Below are 16,977 nucleotides of genomic sequence, written 5' to 3' on the forward strand. Positions count from 1 at the left end.
AAAAAAAAAAAAAAAAAAAAAATTACAAGGAGCTGGAGAGATGGCTCTGCAGTTAAGAGCTGCTCTTCCAGAGTGTTAGCTTACAGTTCCGCTAGGCTCCGCCCAATGGCTACCTAGCAACACCTTACATCATGTGATCGTTCAGAAGGCACCTCCGCAGGGTTCCTGGGCTACTCCACCCCAAGCTCCCCGCCCCCACGGCCACAATTATAGGCATTATACAGGGTAACAGAGGACAAAAGGGGTAAAGGGATCCACAGAACTCTGGTCTGGCTGGGAGGGAGTGAGTGTTACAGATCTTAGAAAGGGAATAAAGAGGGGCTGGAGAGATGGTACTGACTGCTCTTCCAGAGGTCCTGAGTTCAAATCCCAGCAACCACATGGTGGCTCACAACCATCTGTAATGAGATCTGATGCCCTCTTCTGGTGTGTCTGAAGACAGCCACAGTGTACTCATATACATTAAAGCAATCAATCAATCAATCAATCTATCTAAAAAGTCAGCACAAGTAACTAAAGAAACAGTCAAATGGAACTCAAATCAAAGCCAAAACTGTTAAGCTCAATAGAACTCCACGACTAAGTGGGAACTGTCCCTGACTCGGTTGCCTGCTTATGGGTCTTGTTCCCCTAACTAGTCTGCCTCCTCCGGCCTCAGTGGGAGAGGATGTGCCTAGTACTTGGTGTCCCAGTGTGGGTTGGTATATAGGGGGCCTCTCCCTTCTCAGAGAAGGGGACTGTTTGTGGAGGACTGTGAGGTAAGGAGGGGACCTGCAATCAGGATGTAAAGTGAATAAAGGGAAGCTCCAAGAGAGAAACAACACAGATGAATCAACGTGTGATCTGTATCCAAGTGGAATATTACTTAGCCATGAAAAAGGAGCAGACTACACATGAACACACGGATGTGACACCATGAGTGGATGTTGAAGATGCTGTGCTATGTGAAAGAACCCAGATAACTATTGTTTGATTCCACTTACATGAGCAGTGGGGGGGCTGGGAGGATGGACTTAGGAGCATGCTACATGAAAAAAGCCAGACTGGAAGGCTCCATTATATGAAATATCAAGAATAAGCAAGTCTATGAAGACAGAGAGTAGATTAGATTAGTCCAGAAGCTGGGGGGCAGGGAGGCTTATGAACAAAGGAGGAAAGCCACGGCTAAAGGCACATCTTTTGGGCTGATAACAGTGTTGTAGAATTAGATGTAGGTCATAGTTGTGAAACTGTACTTATATACTCACAACCACCAAACTTCATTATTTGAAAGGATATGATGGAGCCCGCAGTGGGGTTTAAGGCCTGCTTGGGAGACAAAATGAGCCACAGGTCAGCCTGGACTACACAGTGAGCCCAGCCTGGACTACATAGCAAGGCTGTCTCAAAAAGGACAAACCAAACCAAACCATAAAGAGAAAACCAAGCCCCACCCCTCAGTATACTACCCTTTCCCATAAAAGGTACAGTGTTGTTTACGCTTTTTCTCAAAAATGTTTTAATTCAATGTCTAACATAAGCAGCGACATTTATTACATATGAAGTACCAGCTTGAAATTCAAACCCGACACCCACCCTCCAAATTCTTGACCAAGAGCTTTCCCGGCAGACAGGCTCTCTCCTCTCGTGACACGTTAAGAACAAACACACAGGACTGTGTACACCTCAATGCGATGCTGCCCACGGTCCTCTCACTGCCCGGGCCCCGAAAGACTCTTGTTCATGAACTGTCTCTTCACAAAGCAAGTCCACCACTGTCAAAGGCACAACACAGAGCGTACTGAGGGTCAGGGCACAGTGCAGGTGTGGGGCAGGCCAGCATTCCAGTCACTTTATGACACATAACAGTGTAAACAGCGGGCGGGCACCTTCCACTAAACTCAAAGGTGACCCCCCACCCCCACCCAGAGCAGCGAAACATGTCCTCCTGGCCCTCCACAGGCGTGAGACTCGCATCCACCCGCCGGTAGGAAAGCGTGTGAGGCAGACATGGTAGCATGCCTGTGTACTGCAGAACTGGAGGCCGAGGTAGGAGGAGCTAAGGTCACTTGTGTCCCTACCCCTCCTCCCACAACCAAGGGGCCCTGGCACACACACACTGCTCCCTGTGGCTGTTCCCTACAACAACAGAGACACCATTTACATGGCATTTACAGTATCCTGCAGGTGTGGCTAACCTGGGGCATTTCAGAGCCCACAGAGGATGCATACAGGTCAAATACAAACGCAGTAGCATTTAACAGACTGGCTATATGGCTACCAAGGAAAGACTACCCATCCCATACATAAACTCTGCTCATGACTGAGAGGGAGACAGTGAACTCTGAGCTAGCCTTGTCTCCCAGGTTAAACACTCTTTTGATAGCAGACTTCAGGGGTTTAAAAGGCAATGGGGCAAAAGGCCAAGCTCTGATTAAACAGGCAGAAGGGAGCATCTCACCTTGCTGGGTTTATCATTCTGAGGGTCAAAAACTTTGTCACAAAGCCTCAGTCCGGTCTCCTGCCTCAGCTGCTGTAGGTATGCGCGCATCGTTTCTGTAATACGAGGAGATCTGTGTGTGAGGCGGGATCCTAAACGTGGGGCTGGTGTCTAGATACTGACCTCGGCAAAGTATCTGCACACATTCAGACAGCTTAGGGAAGAAAGGACCGGCTCCAGATGGTCCTCTTCTCTCTCTCTCTCTCTCTCTCTCTCTCTCTCTCTCTCTCTCTCTCTCTCTGTGTGTGTGTGTGTGTGTGTGTGTGTGTGTGACTGTCAGGCTGGCTGGGCAGTGGGGTGGCTTCACCAGCTGAACCACCTGCTGACTCAGGATGGTTTTCTTTTCTTCTTCTTTTTTTTTTTTTGTTCTTTTTTTCGGAGCTGGGGGCCGAACCCAGGGCCTTGCGCTTCCTAGGCAAGCGCTCTACCACTGAGCTAATGCCCCAACCCCTCAGGATGGTTTTCTAACTGCATCCATTTTGGTTCAACAGTCTCTGCAGGCTACACTTGTTAGCAAGCTCTCTTGTGAAAGGGAGGCAGCACACGCGTGCCAAGCACCCCGTTATACTCTGAGCTCCAGTCAGCCGGCTGGGGAGATGGTTCAGGGGAGAAAGAGGCTGCCACGCAGGAGAACCAGAGTTAGAATCGTCAGATCCACATAAAAGTAGAGCGGACTCAGTGGCTGGCCTTGCAGGACTGCCTGCAAATGGCTGCCTAAGGGGGACAGTTACAAAAGCTCAATACGTGAGCTCCAGGTTCAGTGAAGCGACGTGGACACTGATCAAAGGCCTGACATCAACCTCTGGCCTCGGAGCACACATGCACAGACGTGCACCTGCCCACAAGAGCATTCACACCCACTTGACTTGTTCATACCACAAACACACACAAAACACTAATACCAACACAGTCAAGAAAACGAGTGGGGAGAAAGTGAGTCGGAGAAACTGGACAGGACACGGTGGCAGAGCCTTGTAATCTCAGCACCTAGGGAGCTGGTGCAGGATGATCGTGAGTTCAAGACCAGTCTGGACTACAGAGAGAGAGATCATGTCTAAGAAAGGGCCAAAAAAAGCACACACCAATGCCAAGAGTAAGACAGAGAGACAGGATGGCTACACACGTGCACACATGCACACACACACTCTTGCACGCTCACAGTCCTGTTCTCACCATCCTCCTGTTTGCTGGCAGGTTTGGCGTAAATGGCATTGAGGGGAAAGCCAGGCTCGCCGGGAATGGGAAAGTTGGTGATTCCTAGCGTGTACATTTCTTTCTCGCCTTGGCTCCTGGAGTTGCACTAAAATCAAATGACACAGTTGGTAAGAAAATGTGAGCGTAATGCCGGAAATGCAATCTTTCACTGCAAGCAGCTGCCGGGAGTGTGCGGGGGATCTGTGAGCGCCCGTCTGCAGAGGGAGAACCTGCAGCCCTCTTTAGCTCTGCTCCAAGGACTAAGCCCAGACAGACTACCACAGCAGCCGGAATACAGTAGTTTAAATACTAAAAACCAAATGTCATACAGGTACACATCTCTCTTCATGAATGCACAGTGTCTTTTATTTATTTATTTTCTAGTTTTCTGAGACAGAGTCTTAGTACAGAACTTTTGCTGTCCTTGAACTGGTGATATAAACTAGGCTGGCCTCGAACTCAGAGATCTGCCTGCCTGAGGCTCCTGAGTGCTGGGATTGAAGGTGTGTGCTTCTTTTTTTTTTTTTTTTTTTCGGAGCTGGGGACCAAACCCAGGGCCTTTCGCTTCCTAGGCAAGCGCTCTACCACTGAGCTAAATCCCCAACCCAAGGTGTGTGCTTCTATCCTACAATAAGCTCTTCCTAGTTAAATTCTGAAGCTCGTGATGAGCACGGACATACATCAGAGTCAGCTCTGAAATGCCTGAGGCCTCTACATGGGGGAAGACTGGAACATGGCTGTGCTGCTGGCCACTCCACCCCCGATACAAGTGCTCGGCTGTCCTCACAGGATGAAGGAGACTCCCGTCTTCACATGTCCAACACCTCCCAGCCCTCTGCTCCATGTCAGTCTCCTCTGGGTTCAGACACCCCTAACAGAGAGACCTTTAGCTTGCCCTCAGGTCTTGGCAGACCTGGGTGGCTGCCAGGGGTAGCCTCTCGCTCTGTTGTCCTCGTATGAAAAAAGCCAAGTCTCGTTACCTTTTGGAGCTTCTTTAGACACTCAGAAATGTAGAGTGTGATGTAGATCAAGGTCCTGTCCGCTTCATTCTACAGGGAGAAGAGAACAACAGTACCCATGGGGGGTGGATCCTTCGAGCTTCTCAGCCTCCATTATCCACTGGCATCCCTAGGGTGCTCAGCTTCCCAACCCAGTCTTGTGGCTGCCCTGAGCCACAGGGGGGCTCATTTAAAAAACCCTTTCCCCTGAGTGTCTCTGAGAACAGACGCACCTCTTCCTTGGCAGAGGGAAAAGCCACTGCACATACAACAAGTTCTGGGGGAATTCAACAGGCCCAACATCATCCCCGACTGTAAGGACGGAAGACAGCCGGTGACCACTGATCACGTGTGGCCTGTTTTACAGTTACAGTCAGAAAAAGGTTACTCGTGCCTCCGCTCTCGGTTTGGTTCTGAGGTAGGGTGTCTGCTCCACAGCCTGGCTGGCCTCTCATTCTTGGACAACCTCTGGCTCCTCACAGGCGAGCCTCACATGGAGCCTGACCCTGTCACAAACACAGCACAGGCTGGCTGCAAGTGACAGAAACGCTGCTTGGCGCTGGATAGAGTGTCTGTCTCGTACCACCCGTTCCCTTTACAGCCAGGCCCTCTACTCTCCCTCCTCAGAGGGAGGGAAGGGAGGAAGCAGGCCCAGGAAGGCCCAGAGCACTCATCTTCCCTCACTTCCATCCCAGGTCCACAGCACAGCAGTGTGACCACCTGAAACGCTTGGTCCAGACGCCTGAGTGGTCTGGACGTGGGGCTATCTGCACAGACTTCACCAGCTAAACGCCCTGAATCAGAAACTCCCAAAGCCAGTCTGCAGTTTAGGACTCTGAAGGATTTCAGGTTTGTCTGACTTAAGAGTGGAGGAGGGAGGTCATTGTTTAAACTTTTCTGAAACACAATTTCAGCATGTAGCTCACAATTCTCCTGTCTCAGCTTCCCAAGTGCTGAGATGACAGCACTTCATTTCAATGTCCAACCTGCATCCAAGAAAGGAATGGGAGGCTGAGGCAGGAGATTTTCCCTAACTTCCAGACCAGCTCTGCCGATGTAACGAATTCCAGCCAGGGCTAATAGCAAAACCCTGTCTCAAATCAAACAAACAGCCCGTGAGACTTCTGATCTTCTGATCGTTTCCCCACGAACGTGGGTCTGGTTCGTCATGGTGCTTAATCAATACTGAATAAATAGAGATGCATCTAGACGGGAGCTTGGCAAACTCTGACGAGGCTGGATAATAAGCTGGTTAGGCTCTATGGCTAATGACCGGTTGTGACTGGTCGGCCACTGCTCAGTGTGAAAACAGACACTGCGAATGCGGAAACAAACAGGCACGGCTGCACTCAAAATACTGGGCACAGCTGTGCTCCAAAGAAGTTAATTTGCAAAAAGAGGCAGAGGGAGGGTCGTTCGGCGTGCATGGCAGTAAAGAGTGTAGAAGGGAAAGAATGAAAATGGACGAGGGGTGAGGTGAGGGCTCAGCAGTTCAGAGCGATTCCATTCGATGTGGACCTGGGTTTGCCCCAGAACACACATGGTAGCTTGTAGTCACTTCTAACTTGACTTACAGGGGATTTAACTCCCTCTTCTGGCCCCTAAAGGCACTGAACATAATGGAATAAACACATACATGTGCGAGAGCACACACATGCACGCACGCACGCACGCACGTACACGCACACAATACTATTTTTTTTTTCAAATTTTTTGTTTTGATTTTTGATTTTTCTAGACAGGGTTTCACTGTGTAGCCCTGGCTGTCCTGGAAATACCTCTGTAGACCAGGCTGGCCTCAAACTCACAGAGATCGACCTGCTTCTGCCTCCTGAGTGCTGGGATTAACGGTGTGTGCCACCATGCCCAGCCTACAATAAACAATATGAAATAAAGCAAGGAAGCAAGAAAGGAAGAAAGGAACGGAGAGAGGGAGTGAGGGAGGGATGAACAAGCATCCTCCTCAGGCTGTTCTCAAATTCTACACTCACCCTCACCACTTAGCCTTCACAGCAACCCTGACTCGAGGCAGATTTTTATCCCGTCTGAAAAGTAAGCACCCCCGGGAGTTACCTTAATTTCATAGTTCTTGAAGAAGACGTTGGCCTTGAAGTAATAGATGGCTTCATCTACAATATCCGTGTCTTTCGCTAAGCGGGAAACAAGAACGAAGGCAGAGACCGTTACCAAAGGTAAACTTCACACCCAGAGGCTGTGAGCATAGGTGCCCAAGCCTCATTATCACAAGATCTAGAGAGGGATAAAGGAAACCAAGGTTCTCTGCTGGGTTCAGTTCCTGGGGATCTGGCACCCTCTGCTGGGCTCCCAGGGCACCAAGCAGCACACGGTACATGCAGGCAAAACCCATATATGCTGGGCAGTGGCTGCGTGCACCTTTAATCCCAACACTCTTGAGGCGGAGGCAGGTGGGTCTCTTGGTTGGAGCCCCTGGTCTACAGAGAGAGTTCCAAGACAGCCAGAGCTACACAAGGAAACCCCGTCTTGAAAAACAAACCAAAGAGATGGAGAGATGGCTCAAGGGTTAAGGGCACTGACTGCTCTTCCACAGGTCCTGAGTTCAATTCCCAGCAACCACATGGTGGCTCACAACCATCTGTAATGGGACCCAATGCCCTCTTCTGGTGTGTCTGAAGACAGCTACAGTGTATGGTTTTTTTTTTCTTTTTTTTTTTTTTTTCTTTTTTTTTCCGGAGCTGGGGACCGAACCCAGGGCCTTGTGCTTGCTAGGCAAGTGCTCTACCACTGAGCTAAATCCCCAACCCCCAGCTACAGTGTATATGTATGTTTATATATGTGTGTGTATGTATGTATGTATGTATTTATGTATGTATGGCTTTTTTTTAAAAGGAAAACAAACCAAAACCAAACTAAACTGAAAACCCGAACCAAACGAAACCTTACACGTGTGCCACATGTGTGCAGATGCCCACAGAGGTCAGAAGAGGGCGTCAGGTCCCGTGGAGCTGGAGTTACAGGTGACTGACTGTGAGGCCGACGTAGGTGCTGAGAACAGAACTCTGTCCTCTGGAGGAGCAGGCAGTGCTCTTAGCCTCTGAGCCATTCCTTCAGCCGGAACACAGTGTAACGAAGTGTCCCATATGATGTTATTCGAACCCACACACTGTAGTTTCAGGAGAACTACTGAAGGTATTTAGGAACACTGGGGACATTTCCTTCCTTTTATGAAAACTGTGGCTTAAATCCAGCATGTTCTGAGTCGTCACAAACTGAGGGAAGCCAGAGCACTCTGTGACAGACACACAGCTCATTACATAATTTCTCTGGCAATCTGTTGTCTCTTTTTTCATTTTCAAAGGTCAGACTCCCCGGGTTTGACAAGCAGCAGCTGGCTGCATCAGCACCACCGGCATCCTTGGCTTGGGCTTCTGCCGTTCTCGCACAGCGCCCTGCACACCTCCCTTACAGCCTAGCTGGTGCCTCTGCCGAGGGTCTCCTCGGAACTTTTGACTCTAGCTTCCTGGTCTTGGCATCCTGCTCCTAAGAAAAGGAAACTTCTCCAGAGCAGCTAAGGAGATGGCAGAGGAGTGGAGACCTAGACAGAGCTTGGTACACAAGAGGCATGGAAAGATATCTGCACAGCAGAAAAGGATTCTTCTACAGCCGAGGCGTGACCCCAGGGCCTCACGCATGCTATACACAACTGTATCCTATCACACGGCGGTGCCTCTGTCAGACTTCAGCTCAGCTCAGCTCAGCTCAGCTCAGGACACAGGTATCTACTCCAACTGTTCCAGCCCCTGCGGGAAGAGAACAGTCACCCTCACGTGCTCAGTTTCTCACGGTCTCATTCTTCCTTGAGGACTCAGGAGTTTTTTGAAGGTGGTTAGGGTGTTCTCCACTCTGGGTTGGCTGGCTGTGTCTTCTAGTGCAATGTGTTATCTGTAGCCATGTGACAGAGGGCTCCGTGGCCAATGCTCTTTGTCTTTGGCCTGTAACTTTTTTTTTTTTTTTTTTCCCGGAGCTGGGGACCGAACCCAGGGCCTTGCGTTTGCTAGGCAAGCGGTCTACCAATGAGCCAAATCCCCAACCCCTGGCCTGTAACTCGTAAGCACTGCTGTTCTCCTCAAGGCTGCCGTTCCCCACCTGCTCCCTTTCCTCAGGATCAGGTGAGCACTGGGGCAACTTGCCAAATCCATTGAATTTACTTATATTTCAACCAGTGGTGCAGACAAGTCCGTTTAAGAGGAAGTCAAGGGGTTGGGGATTTAGCTCAGTGGTAGAGCGCTTGTCCCCAGCTCCGAAAAAAAGAAAAAAAAAAGTTAAGAGGAAGTCAAGTCAAATACTCTGGCAGAGGAAGGAAGGGCAACGGAGAAGAGGACACAGGTGGGAATTGTAACTGTGGGCTTGGAAACCGTGAACGGAACTCGGGCCAGACATTTGCAGGGTCAGGAACAACAGAAAGGACGTTGTTGGCGGAACATCTCAAGACATGTCAGCTTCGGGAACAGTGAAGTTACCTCAGGAACTGAATGGGGAATCCAGAGTGCAGCTGAGGGCGGAGTGGACATTGCCCACCCTGATGACTGCAAACATTTAACAACAGGTGGTAAAAGTGGGTAACCCCAAAATTCTCAGACCAGACTGGGAAACAAAGCTGTGATCTGCTGGAGGCAGAGGCAGGCAGTTTCTCTGTGGTTTGAGGGCAACCTGGTACAGTGTGAGTTCTAGGACAGTGAGGACTATACAGAGAAGCTCTGTCTTAAAACACACATACACAGGGTTGGGGATTTAGCTCAGTGGTAGAGCGCTTGCCTAGCAAGTGCAAGGCCCTGAGTTCGGTCCCCAGCTCCGAAAAAAAGAAAAGAAACACACACACACAACCAAAATGGACCAGTAAACAGACACTTTTCAAACTAAAACATGAATGGCCAGTAACTATCTTGAAAAGTGTTCAACACCCCTGGTCTCAGGGGTACACAAATTTAAACTGCTCTGAGTGAGACACTACCTCACCCCAGCCAGAAGCCGATCATTAGGAACTCTGACACCATGAGGTGCAGTGGCCAGCCATGGCAACACAGCAAGACCTTGTCTTTAAAAAAACAACAAAGTTGGGGCTCAAGACCCCATATGAACAACAATGCCAACCAACCAGAGCTTCCAGGGACTAAGCCACTATCCAAAGACTATACATGGATTGACCCTGGGCTCCAACCTCATAGGTAGCAATGAATAGCCTAGTAAGGGCACCAGTGGAAGGGGAAGCCCTTGGTCCTGCCAAGACTGAACCCCCAGTGAATGGGATTGTTGGGGGGATGGCGGTAATGGGGGGAGGATGGGGAGGGGAACACCCATATAGAAGGGGAGAGGGAGAGGTTAGGGGGATATTGGCCCGGAAACTGGGAAATGGAATAACAATTGAAATATAAATAAATACTCAAGTTAATAAAGATAAAAAAAAAGAAAACAAACAAACAAACAAACAAAAAAACCAAAGTTATGGGCTGGAGAGATGGCTCAGCGGTTAAAGGCACTGATTGCTTTTCAGAGGACCTGGGTTCTGTTCCCAGCAACCACATGATGGCTCACAACCATCTGTAATGGGATCTGATGCCCTCTTCTGGTGTATCTGAAAATAGCAACAGTGTACTCATATAAATAAAACAAATAAGTCTTAAAGGAAAAAAAAAGGCTGAAGTACGGGAGCACATGCCTGTTACCCCAGACCCGGGGAAGAAGGCAGGAGGGGACCACACGCCTGTTACCCCCGCCCCGATGAATCAGGCAGCAGGACCACCACAACTGAGGCTGGCTTGTTTGCCCTCCAGGCCCACCAGGGTTTCAGAGAGAGATTTTTCTTCTCACATATCCAAGCAAGGCTTAACACTGGGGTATGGTAAGAAACTGACAGAGGGCTGCAGAGATGGCTCAGTGGGTAAGAGGGCTTGCAGAGAAAGCTCGATCACCCGAGTTCGAATCCCCAGGACTCAGTGTAAAGTCAGACGTGGTTTTATTATCTTCTCACCTCCAGTTGTGGGCGGTGGCTCTCATGGGCCCTCACATACAAATCAGAATGAAAAGAAAATGACTACTTTTTTGTTTTTAAAGTTGACCAAAGAAATAATAGCTTTGGTGGAGAAAGGTTCATTTCCCTTCCATTTTTTGTAAATTTTATTTATTATTATTATTATTATTTTATTTTATATATATGTGGGCAGCCAAAGGAAGGCAAAGGAAACAAGTATTCCTGTTCACCAGAGACCTTGGGCATGCCTGGCTTTCTTCCAAGTTGCTACATCCCTGAGAGGGGCACACGGTCAGCCCTTTGGAGAGGGAATCACCTTGGACTTCCTTCCATTTTTGGAGACAGGTTTCGCCCTTGCTTAGGCAGGTCTTGAACTACCAGACTCCAACCACCTCCAACCTCAGCCTCCTAGGTACTGCCCATGCCCACGTAACGCTGTCTGTTGCTTATTTTGTCCAGCATGGTGACAGAAGAAGGCTGGGGACCTGCCATTCAGTCAGTCTGAAATGACTGACAGTGCCTGTGGGGACTGTGGCCAGAATTCAACACATTTCCTCTCTCTCTTTTTTTTTTTTTTTTTTTTTTGAGACAGAGTTTCACGTACCCCAAGTTGGCCTAGAACTTGCTGAGAACGACTTTGAACTTCTGATCTTCCTGCCGCCTCCTCCCAAGTGCTAGGATTATAGGTGTACGCCCCAACACCTGGCTCTCAGTGTACCGTAGACGGAACCCAGGCTCTCCTCCATGCCAAGCAAGGTCTCTACCAACCCGGCCACATTTCCTTTAAGCTCACGCAAACATTTTGAGATTTTGAGAAAGCAGCTTCCTGTGGAGTGGGTAAATGTGATGCCGCCCCGTAAAGTGTAACAGGAAGCTGAGTACAAGTGAATCAAACTAAGCTCGTTCCTGTTCTCAAGTGAGCAGTTCTGTCTTGACCCCAAACAAAAGGACAGCGAGACTTACTCTCTCGAGGGGCGGGTCCTTTGAACTGGCTTCGGATGGGCAACAGTGCCATGTTGCCAATGAGCTTGGTGTCGGGGTCCATGAGAGAAGAGTGGTAAGCCTGCGGAGGGAAGCCAGCAGGGGAGAAAGAGAGCAAGTGTCACTAGGAGACAAGGCTAGTCCTCCAAAGGAAAACACCCTCAGGACCAACTGTGGGAGGAGAGGGCTGGCGGCAGCTACGGGGAGCCAGCTCCTGACTTAAGAGAACGAACTGGTGGATTCTGAGACGTTCTGTCAGCTGGTTAGTGAGCATAGCCGTTCCCTAGACATGAAAACAAAGGTAGGTGGTCCTAAATCCTCATCGTTTAAAAGCAGATTACGCTTTACCACTGTCTTTTACTAGGTTTTACTAATGTTCTTGTTTTGTTTTGTCAAGATAGGGTCTCACTGTGCAGCCCTGGCTGTCCTGGAACTCACTCTGTAGACCAGGCTGGCCTGGATTTTGAGAGATCTACCTGCCTTTGCCTCCTGAGCGCCTCAATTAAAGGGATATGGCACTATGCATGTCTTTATTATTAATGTTCTTTTTAAATAATAATTTATTTGTTGTTTTGCTTGCACGCATGTCTGTGTTGAGGGTGTGGGATCCCTTGGAACACGGTGCTGGGAATTGAACCAAGGATCTCTGAAAGAGCAGCCAGTGCTCTTAACTGCTGTGCCGAGCCATCTCTCTAGTCTGTCTGTCTGTCTCTCTCTCTCTCTTTCACACACACACACACACACACACACACACACACACACACTTTGTGTTGTTGTTTTTTTGTGACCAGGCTCTTTTTTTCCTATGACTATCGTGTCTCTCTCTCTTTCTCTGTGTGTGTGTGTGTGTGTGTGTGTGTGTGTGTGTGTGTTCATGAATCTGGGTGCTCATGTGAAAATGTCAGAAGTCATCGTCAGGTGACTTCCTCAATTACTTCCCCACCATTATATTTAGGACAGGGGCTGTCATTGAACCTGAAGACAGACAGACGGCCAGCAAGCCCCAGAGATCCTCCTGTCTTTGCTTCCTCAGTACCAGGCTTACAGAAAGGCGCCACCAGCCCTGGCTACTTTTCCGAAGTCTGGGACTGAACTCGAGTCCTCAGGCTTGAGTGGCAAGTGTTCCCCCGACTGAACCTTCTCCCCGGCACCAGCCCTTTTTGAGACAGGGTCTCACTACGCAGCCCTGGCTGGCCTGGGACTCCCTAGGTAGACCGAGCTTACAGAGATCTGCCTGCCTGTGCCTCCTGGGGTTATAGTACCCTCAGGCGAGAGATGCAGGAAGAAGGGATGTGTTTCCCGTGACGTGACGTGACGAAAGCAGCTGGCAGGCACATTCCACTGCAGAGACCACACAAAACAGGCTTCCCACCCGCCAGCTAGCCAGGACCCAAGCCCTAGTTTTGAAATCTGCCACTTCCTGCCTTATGACCACAACATGACTCTTCCTTGAACTTGTTTTCCCACCCCCAGCCCCTTCAACCACGACACGTAGCCCAGGCTGGTGGTCTCTCACTCTCACTTATTATGTAGGTGAGGATGACTTTGAACGCCTTTAAAATTTATTTTATTTATATATTATATATATTATGTTAGTTATCTTCAGACACACCGGAAGAGGGCATCAGATCTCATTACGGATGATTGTAAGCTGCCATGTAGTTGCTGGGATTTGAACTCAGGACCTCTGGAAGAGCAGCCAGTGCTCCTAACCACTGAGCCATCTCTCCAGCCCTTAGGTGGTTTTTCATCTCACCACCTGGTAACACTTCTGTTATCCCGAGATGTGTCTGCATTGCTGCAACTCCAGGGCCTGAGGGGCCCACCCTTTCGCCCCGCCCTTCACGTCCTACGTGAAGATTCTCTTAAAACTTGCCGGCCATGAAAGACTGTGAGGCTAGACCCCAGCTAATGGAGAAGAGACAAGAACCGCACCGATTCCCAGGTCAGTGTGCTTGCGAGCCCAGTTTGGGTCCAGGTCATGGCGCCTTGTGCATGTGTTTCCAATAGCAGCAAGCTGAACCGTCTGTCCTGATATGAAGCTATATATACGATGTTTCCAGCTAACAGAGAAAGCAGACCAAATAAGCAATCACAGACTAAGTCTATTCGTTCTGTGCCCACCTGGCTTGCACACAGAGCTTTTCAGTTCTAGCTTTAACTTTGGCTTCACTACTCATGAGCAACACTGCTAGGTTGGGCGGGAGAGATGGCTCAGTGGTTAAGAGCACTGACTGCTCTTCCTGAGGTCCTGAGTTCAAATCCCGGCTACCACATGGTGGCTCACAACCATCTGTCATGGGGTCTGATGCCCTCTTTGGCATGTCTGAAGATAGCCACACTGTACCCATACAAATAAGTAAATAAGTAAATAAATAAATAAATCTTAAAAAAAAAACAAAAAACAAAAAACCCACAAAACATTGCCCAAGTCATTGAATTTTGCTGAGCCCCAAGTCCTTCAGCAGGATATTAATGCCATGGACATCTCTTTTACACTGTCATCCTGAGAGTTGGGGGCTCTTTGGACAATAACTCTGAGTTTTCACATGTACCTCAATAGTCAGAAACCGTAAAAATCATAAATCTTCCAAGGCTAAACATGGTGATGCCAGGCAGGCTTGTGATCCTAGCTGCATGGAAAACTGAGGCAGGAGGATGACAAATTCAAGGCCAGCCTGGGCAACTTTATGAGACCCCTTTACAAAAATAAGAAAGACATGGGAATCTAGCTCGGTGGTAGAGCATCTGTGTATGTAGCATGCCATGGGGCCCTGGGTTCAGTTCCCCACTGCTGCCCAAACACACACACACAGCTCAAAGTTATGCTTGCTCTAAGAAGCCTTACCTATCTATGCCATCCTCTTGCCCACATCCCCAGGTCCCTTGTTCCCCCAACCCGTCACCAGGCACTGGTTTGGTTTTACTTCTTGCACATGATCATGCATGCCCCTGTGTGTGTGTGGGTGTGTGTGTGTGTGTGTGTGCGCACGCGCGCGAGCATGCTGGTACGTATGTGTATGTCCACAGCTGGAGGCCACAGGTATCTTTCTTCACTGCTTTCCACTTTATTTTTGAGACTGGGAGCCTCAGGGATCTCTATACATCCCCAGCTCTGGAACTGCCCACAGGAGTTGCCTCCCCTGGCTGTTTTACTTGGGTGCTAGGCATCCAAACTCAGTCTTCACACTTGTGCCACTGAGACACCTCCTCAGTCCTACTATGTATTTTTGTGTGTGTGACAGTGTCTCTTACTGAACCCAGAACTTGCTGATTTTTGGCTAGGCTGGCTGGCCAATGAACTCGGAGGATCTGACTGTCCTTTGCCTCCACAGAGCTGGGGTCAGAAGCATGATCTGCTATACTCTGTACCCCACCTCCCGCACAACAAGCTCTTTCCCCAGCCTTTTTTTTTTTTTTTTTTTTTTTTTGCCTCTCTCCATTTCTTACAGCTATGTAACCCAGGCTGACCTAGAACTCACTACACAGTCCACTCTGATCTGAGATTTGCTATTCTCCTGCCTCTGCCTTCAAGTTTTTGGATGAAATATTTGCCACCATGGGAAGACTCGTTGCCATCTATCTATTTTCTTCACAGCGTTTGTTAAGATCTGAAGCTACTTCCTATTTATATTTACGCAGTTACTGTCTCCCTGTTAATGTATCCGCTCCCCGAGAGGGCCTTAGCCGCTGCTGTTAACAGTGCTGGCTTCCCAGTTAGAGTTCAGTAGTAACACTTGTCCAATGAAGGTAGACCTTATTCAAGCGTCCCTTTATAATGTGCAATCGGCATCAATTTCCTCCCACTCAGATGCACACGGAAAAGGAAACTCCTGGAAACTAGCGCTGACTCAGTGGTGGTCTGGGAGTTGGGTGGGAGTTACAGCAGGGAGGACGATGGAAGGGGTCCATCAGGGAAGTGAAGTCTGACAGGTGATTAGCAGCAGGCCGACTCACTCCCTGGGGCGGAGGAGGAAGTGGACATGACAAGAGGGGGGTAAAAAAGAGAAGCTGGACCCTAGGTTTAAAAATAAAAGCCATGGGGTTGGGGATTTAGCTCAGTGGTAGAGCGCTTGCCTAGCAAGCGCAAGGCCCTGGGTTCGGTCCCCAGCTCCGAAAAAAAAGAAAAAAGAAAAAAAAAAGCCATCATTTTTAGGTTTGAGGTTCTAGAGTGGGACCTGGGAACACTGCAGGACTGGGGGTTGGGGGTGGAAGCAGCGGGGCGAGAGAGCCGGTGCTGGAGGCAAAGGGCCGGGGTTAGAGAGCAGGGCGGTTTCCTCTCCCTCAGGCCTTTTGACGCAGGTTTCCCGCCTCCCCTCAGGCCCTCGCCCCGCTCGGCTCCCCGACCTTGGGGCTCGAAGACTTACCGGCATTTTGTCGATGTCCGGATTCGATCTAGAGATGCTGAACCCAGGTAAAGCGGAGCAGCGTTTCCGGCAAACTAGACTGGGTGGAGTGGGCGGAAGTAAGCCGGAAGAGGCGGGCGAAGCGAATAAACGCACTTCCGGACCCGCTTCCGCTGTTTGCTACGGCTGCACTGATCGCAATGAATGCCAGGGGGCGCGCCAGCATTAAGTTCTGAGTGTGGCGCATGCGTAAAACGCACTCAGAAAAAATGGATGGGCTTTAGAATTGAAGAATCCCTCTCAAGTGGTTAATAATCAACTCCCGCTTTTTCCTTATTCCCTGGCTTCAGCTTCAAAGCCAATTACACTCAGTTCCCCGATTTACCCTTCTGCCATGTCTACTTTTTTTTTTTTTTTTTTATTTAACCACAGTGCAAGTGGGGGAAATGGGGGAAGTGAGATCTGACTTCCCATTATGAGACTCTCGGGATAAACTGTTTTCAGAAACTCTTGCACACTAAGCAGACTTGGCGGCCATTATTTTTATTTTTCAATGTTTATGTTGTTAAGAGTCACAAGAAGTCGAGGCTGGCATATACATATATATGAACATGAACTTATCTGTCTCCACTTGTGTTCAGGAATTACAGATGTGTGCTCCACTACTCCTGTTATTTTATTTTGCTGTTTTATAATGCCTACGGTGGTATCTCTGTCTCCCTACCCCTTGACCTGCCATCCACAAAATGTGTATCATATATCATCCCTACTTTTTTTAAAAAAATATTTATCTATTTATTTCATGTATGAATACCCTGTAGCTATCTTCAGACACAGCAGAAGAGGGCATCAGATCCCATGACAGATGGTTGTGAGTCCCCATGTGGTTGCTGGGAATTGAACTCAGACCTCTAGAAGAGCAGTCAGTGCTCTTAAACACTGAGCCATCTCTCCTGCCCCATCCCTACTCTT

At 49.1% G+C, this 16,977-nt stretch overlaps 1 protein-coding gene and 1 non-coding gene across 2 annotated transcripts; both read right to left on the minus strand.

The window, feature by feature from the left end:
• Positions 1-1,474: 1,474 nt before the first annotated feature.
• On the minus strand, positions 1,475-16,158 carry Arpc3 (actin related protein 2/3 complex subunit 3). Its single transcript, XM_032886822.1, has 7 exons — positions 16,027-16,158; positions 11,642-11,741; positions 6,745-6,821; positions 4,654-4,722; positions 3,653-3,779; positions 2,441-2,535; positions 1,475-1,754 (listed from the first exon to the last, which is right to left on the minus strand). The coding sequence occupies exons 1-7, from the start codon at positions 16,030-16,032 to the stop codon at positions 1,692-1,694; spliced, it is 537 nt and encodes a 178-aa protein (XP_032742713.1). The 5' UTR covers positions 16,033-16,158; the 3' UTR covers positions 1,475-1,691.
• Positions 10,860-11,001, minus strand: LOC116885996. The gene has a single exon (XR_004386068.1). It is a non-coding gene; the product is annotated as a small nucleolar RNA SNORA67 (small nucleolar RNA).
• Positions 16,159-16,977: the final 819 nt, after the last annotated feature.

Source organism: Rattus rattus, chromosome 16 (assembly GCF_011064425.1).
Source record: "Rattus rattus isolate New Zealand chromosome 16, Rrattus_CSIRO_v1, whole genome shotgun sequence".
Classification (NCBI taxonomy): Eukaryota; Metazoa; Chordata; class Mammalia; order Rodentia; family Muridae; genus Rattus; species Rattus rattus.

Excerpts from the sequence above, each read along its gene's own strand:
- Arpc3 (XM_032886822.1), bottom strand. Across the intron at positions 3,780-4,653 it reads GTCTAAAGAAGCTCCAAAAG|TGCAACTCCAGGAGCCAAGG; the intron begins GTAACGAGACTT and ends ATTTGATTTTAG. Across the intron at positions 2,536-3,652 it reads TGCCAGCAAACAGGAGGATG|AAACGATGCGCGCATACCTA; the intron begins GTGAGAACAGGA and ends CTCGTATTACAG.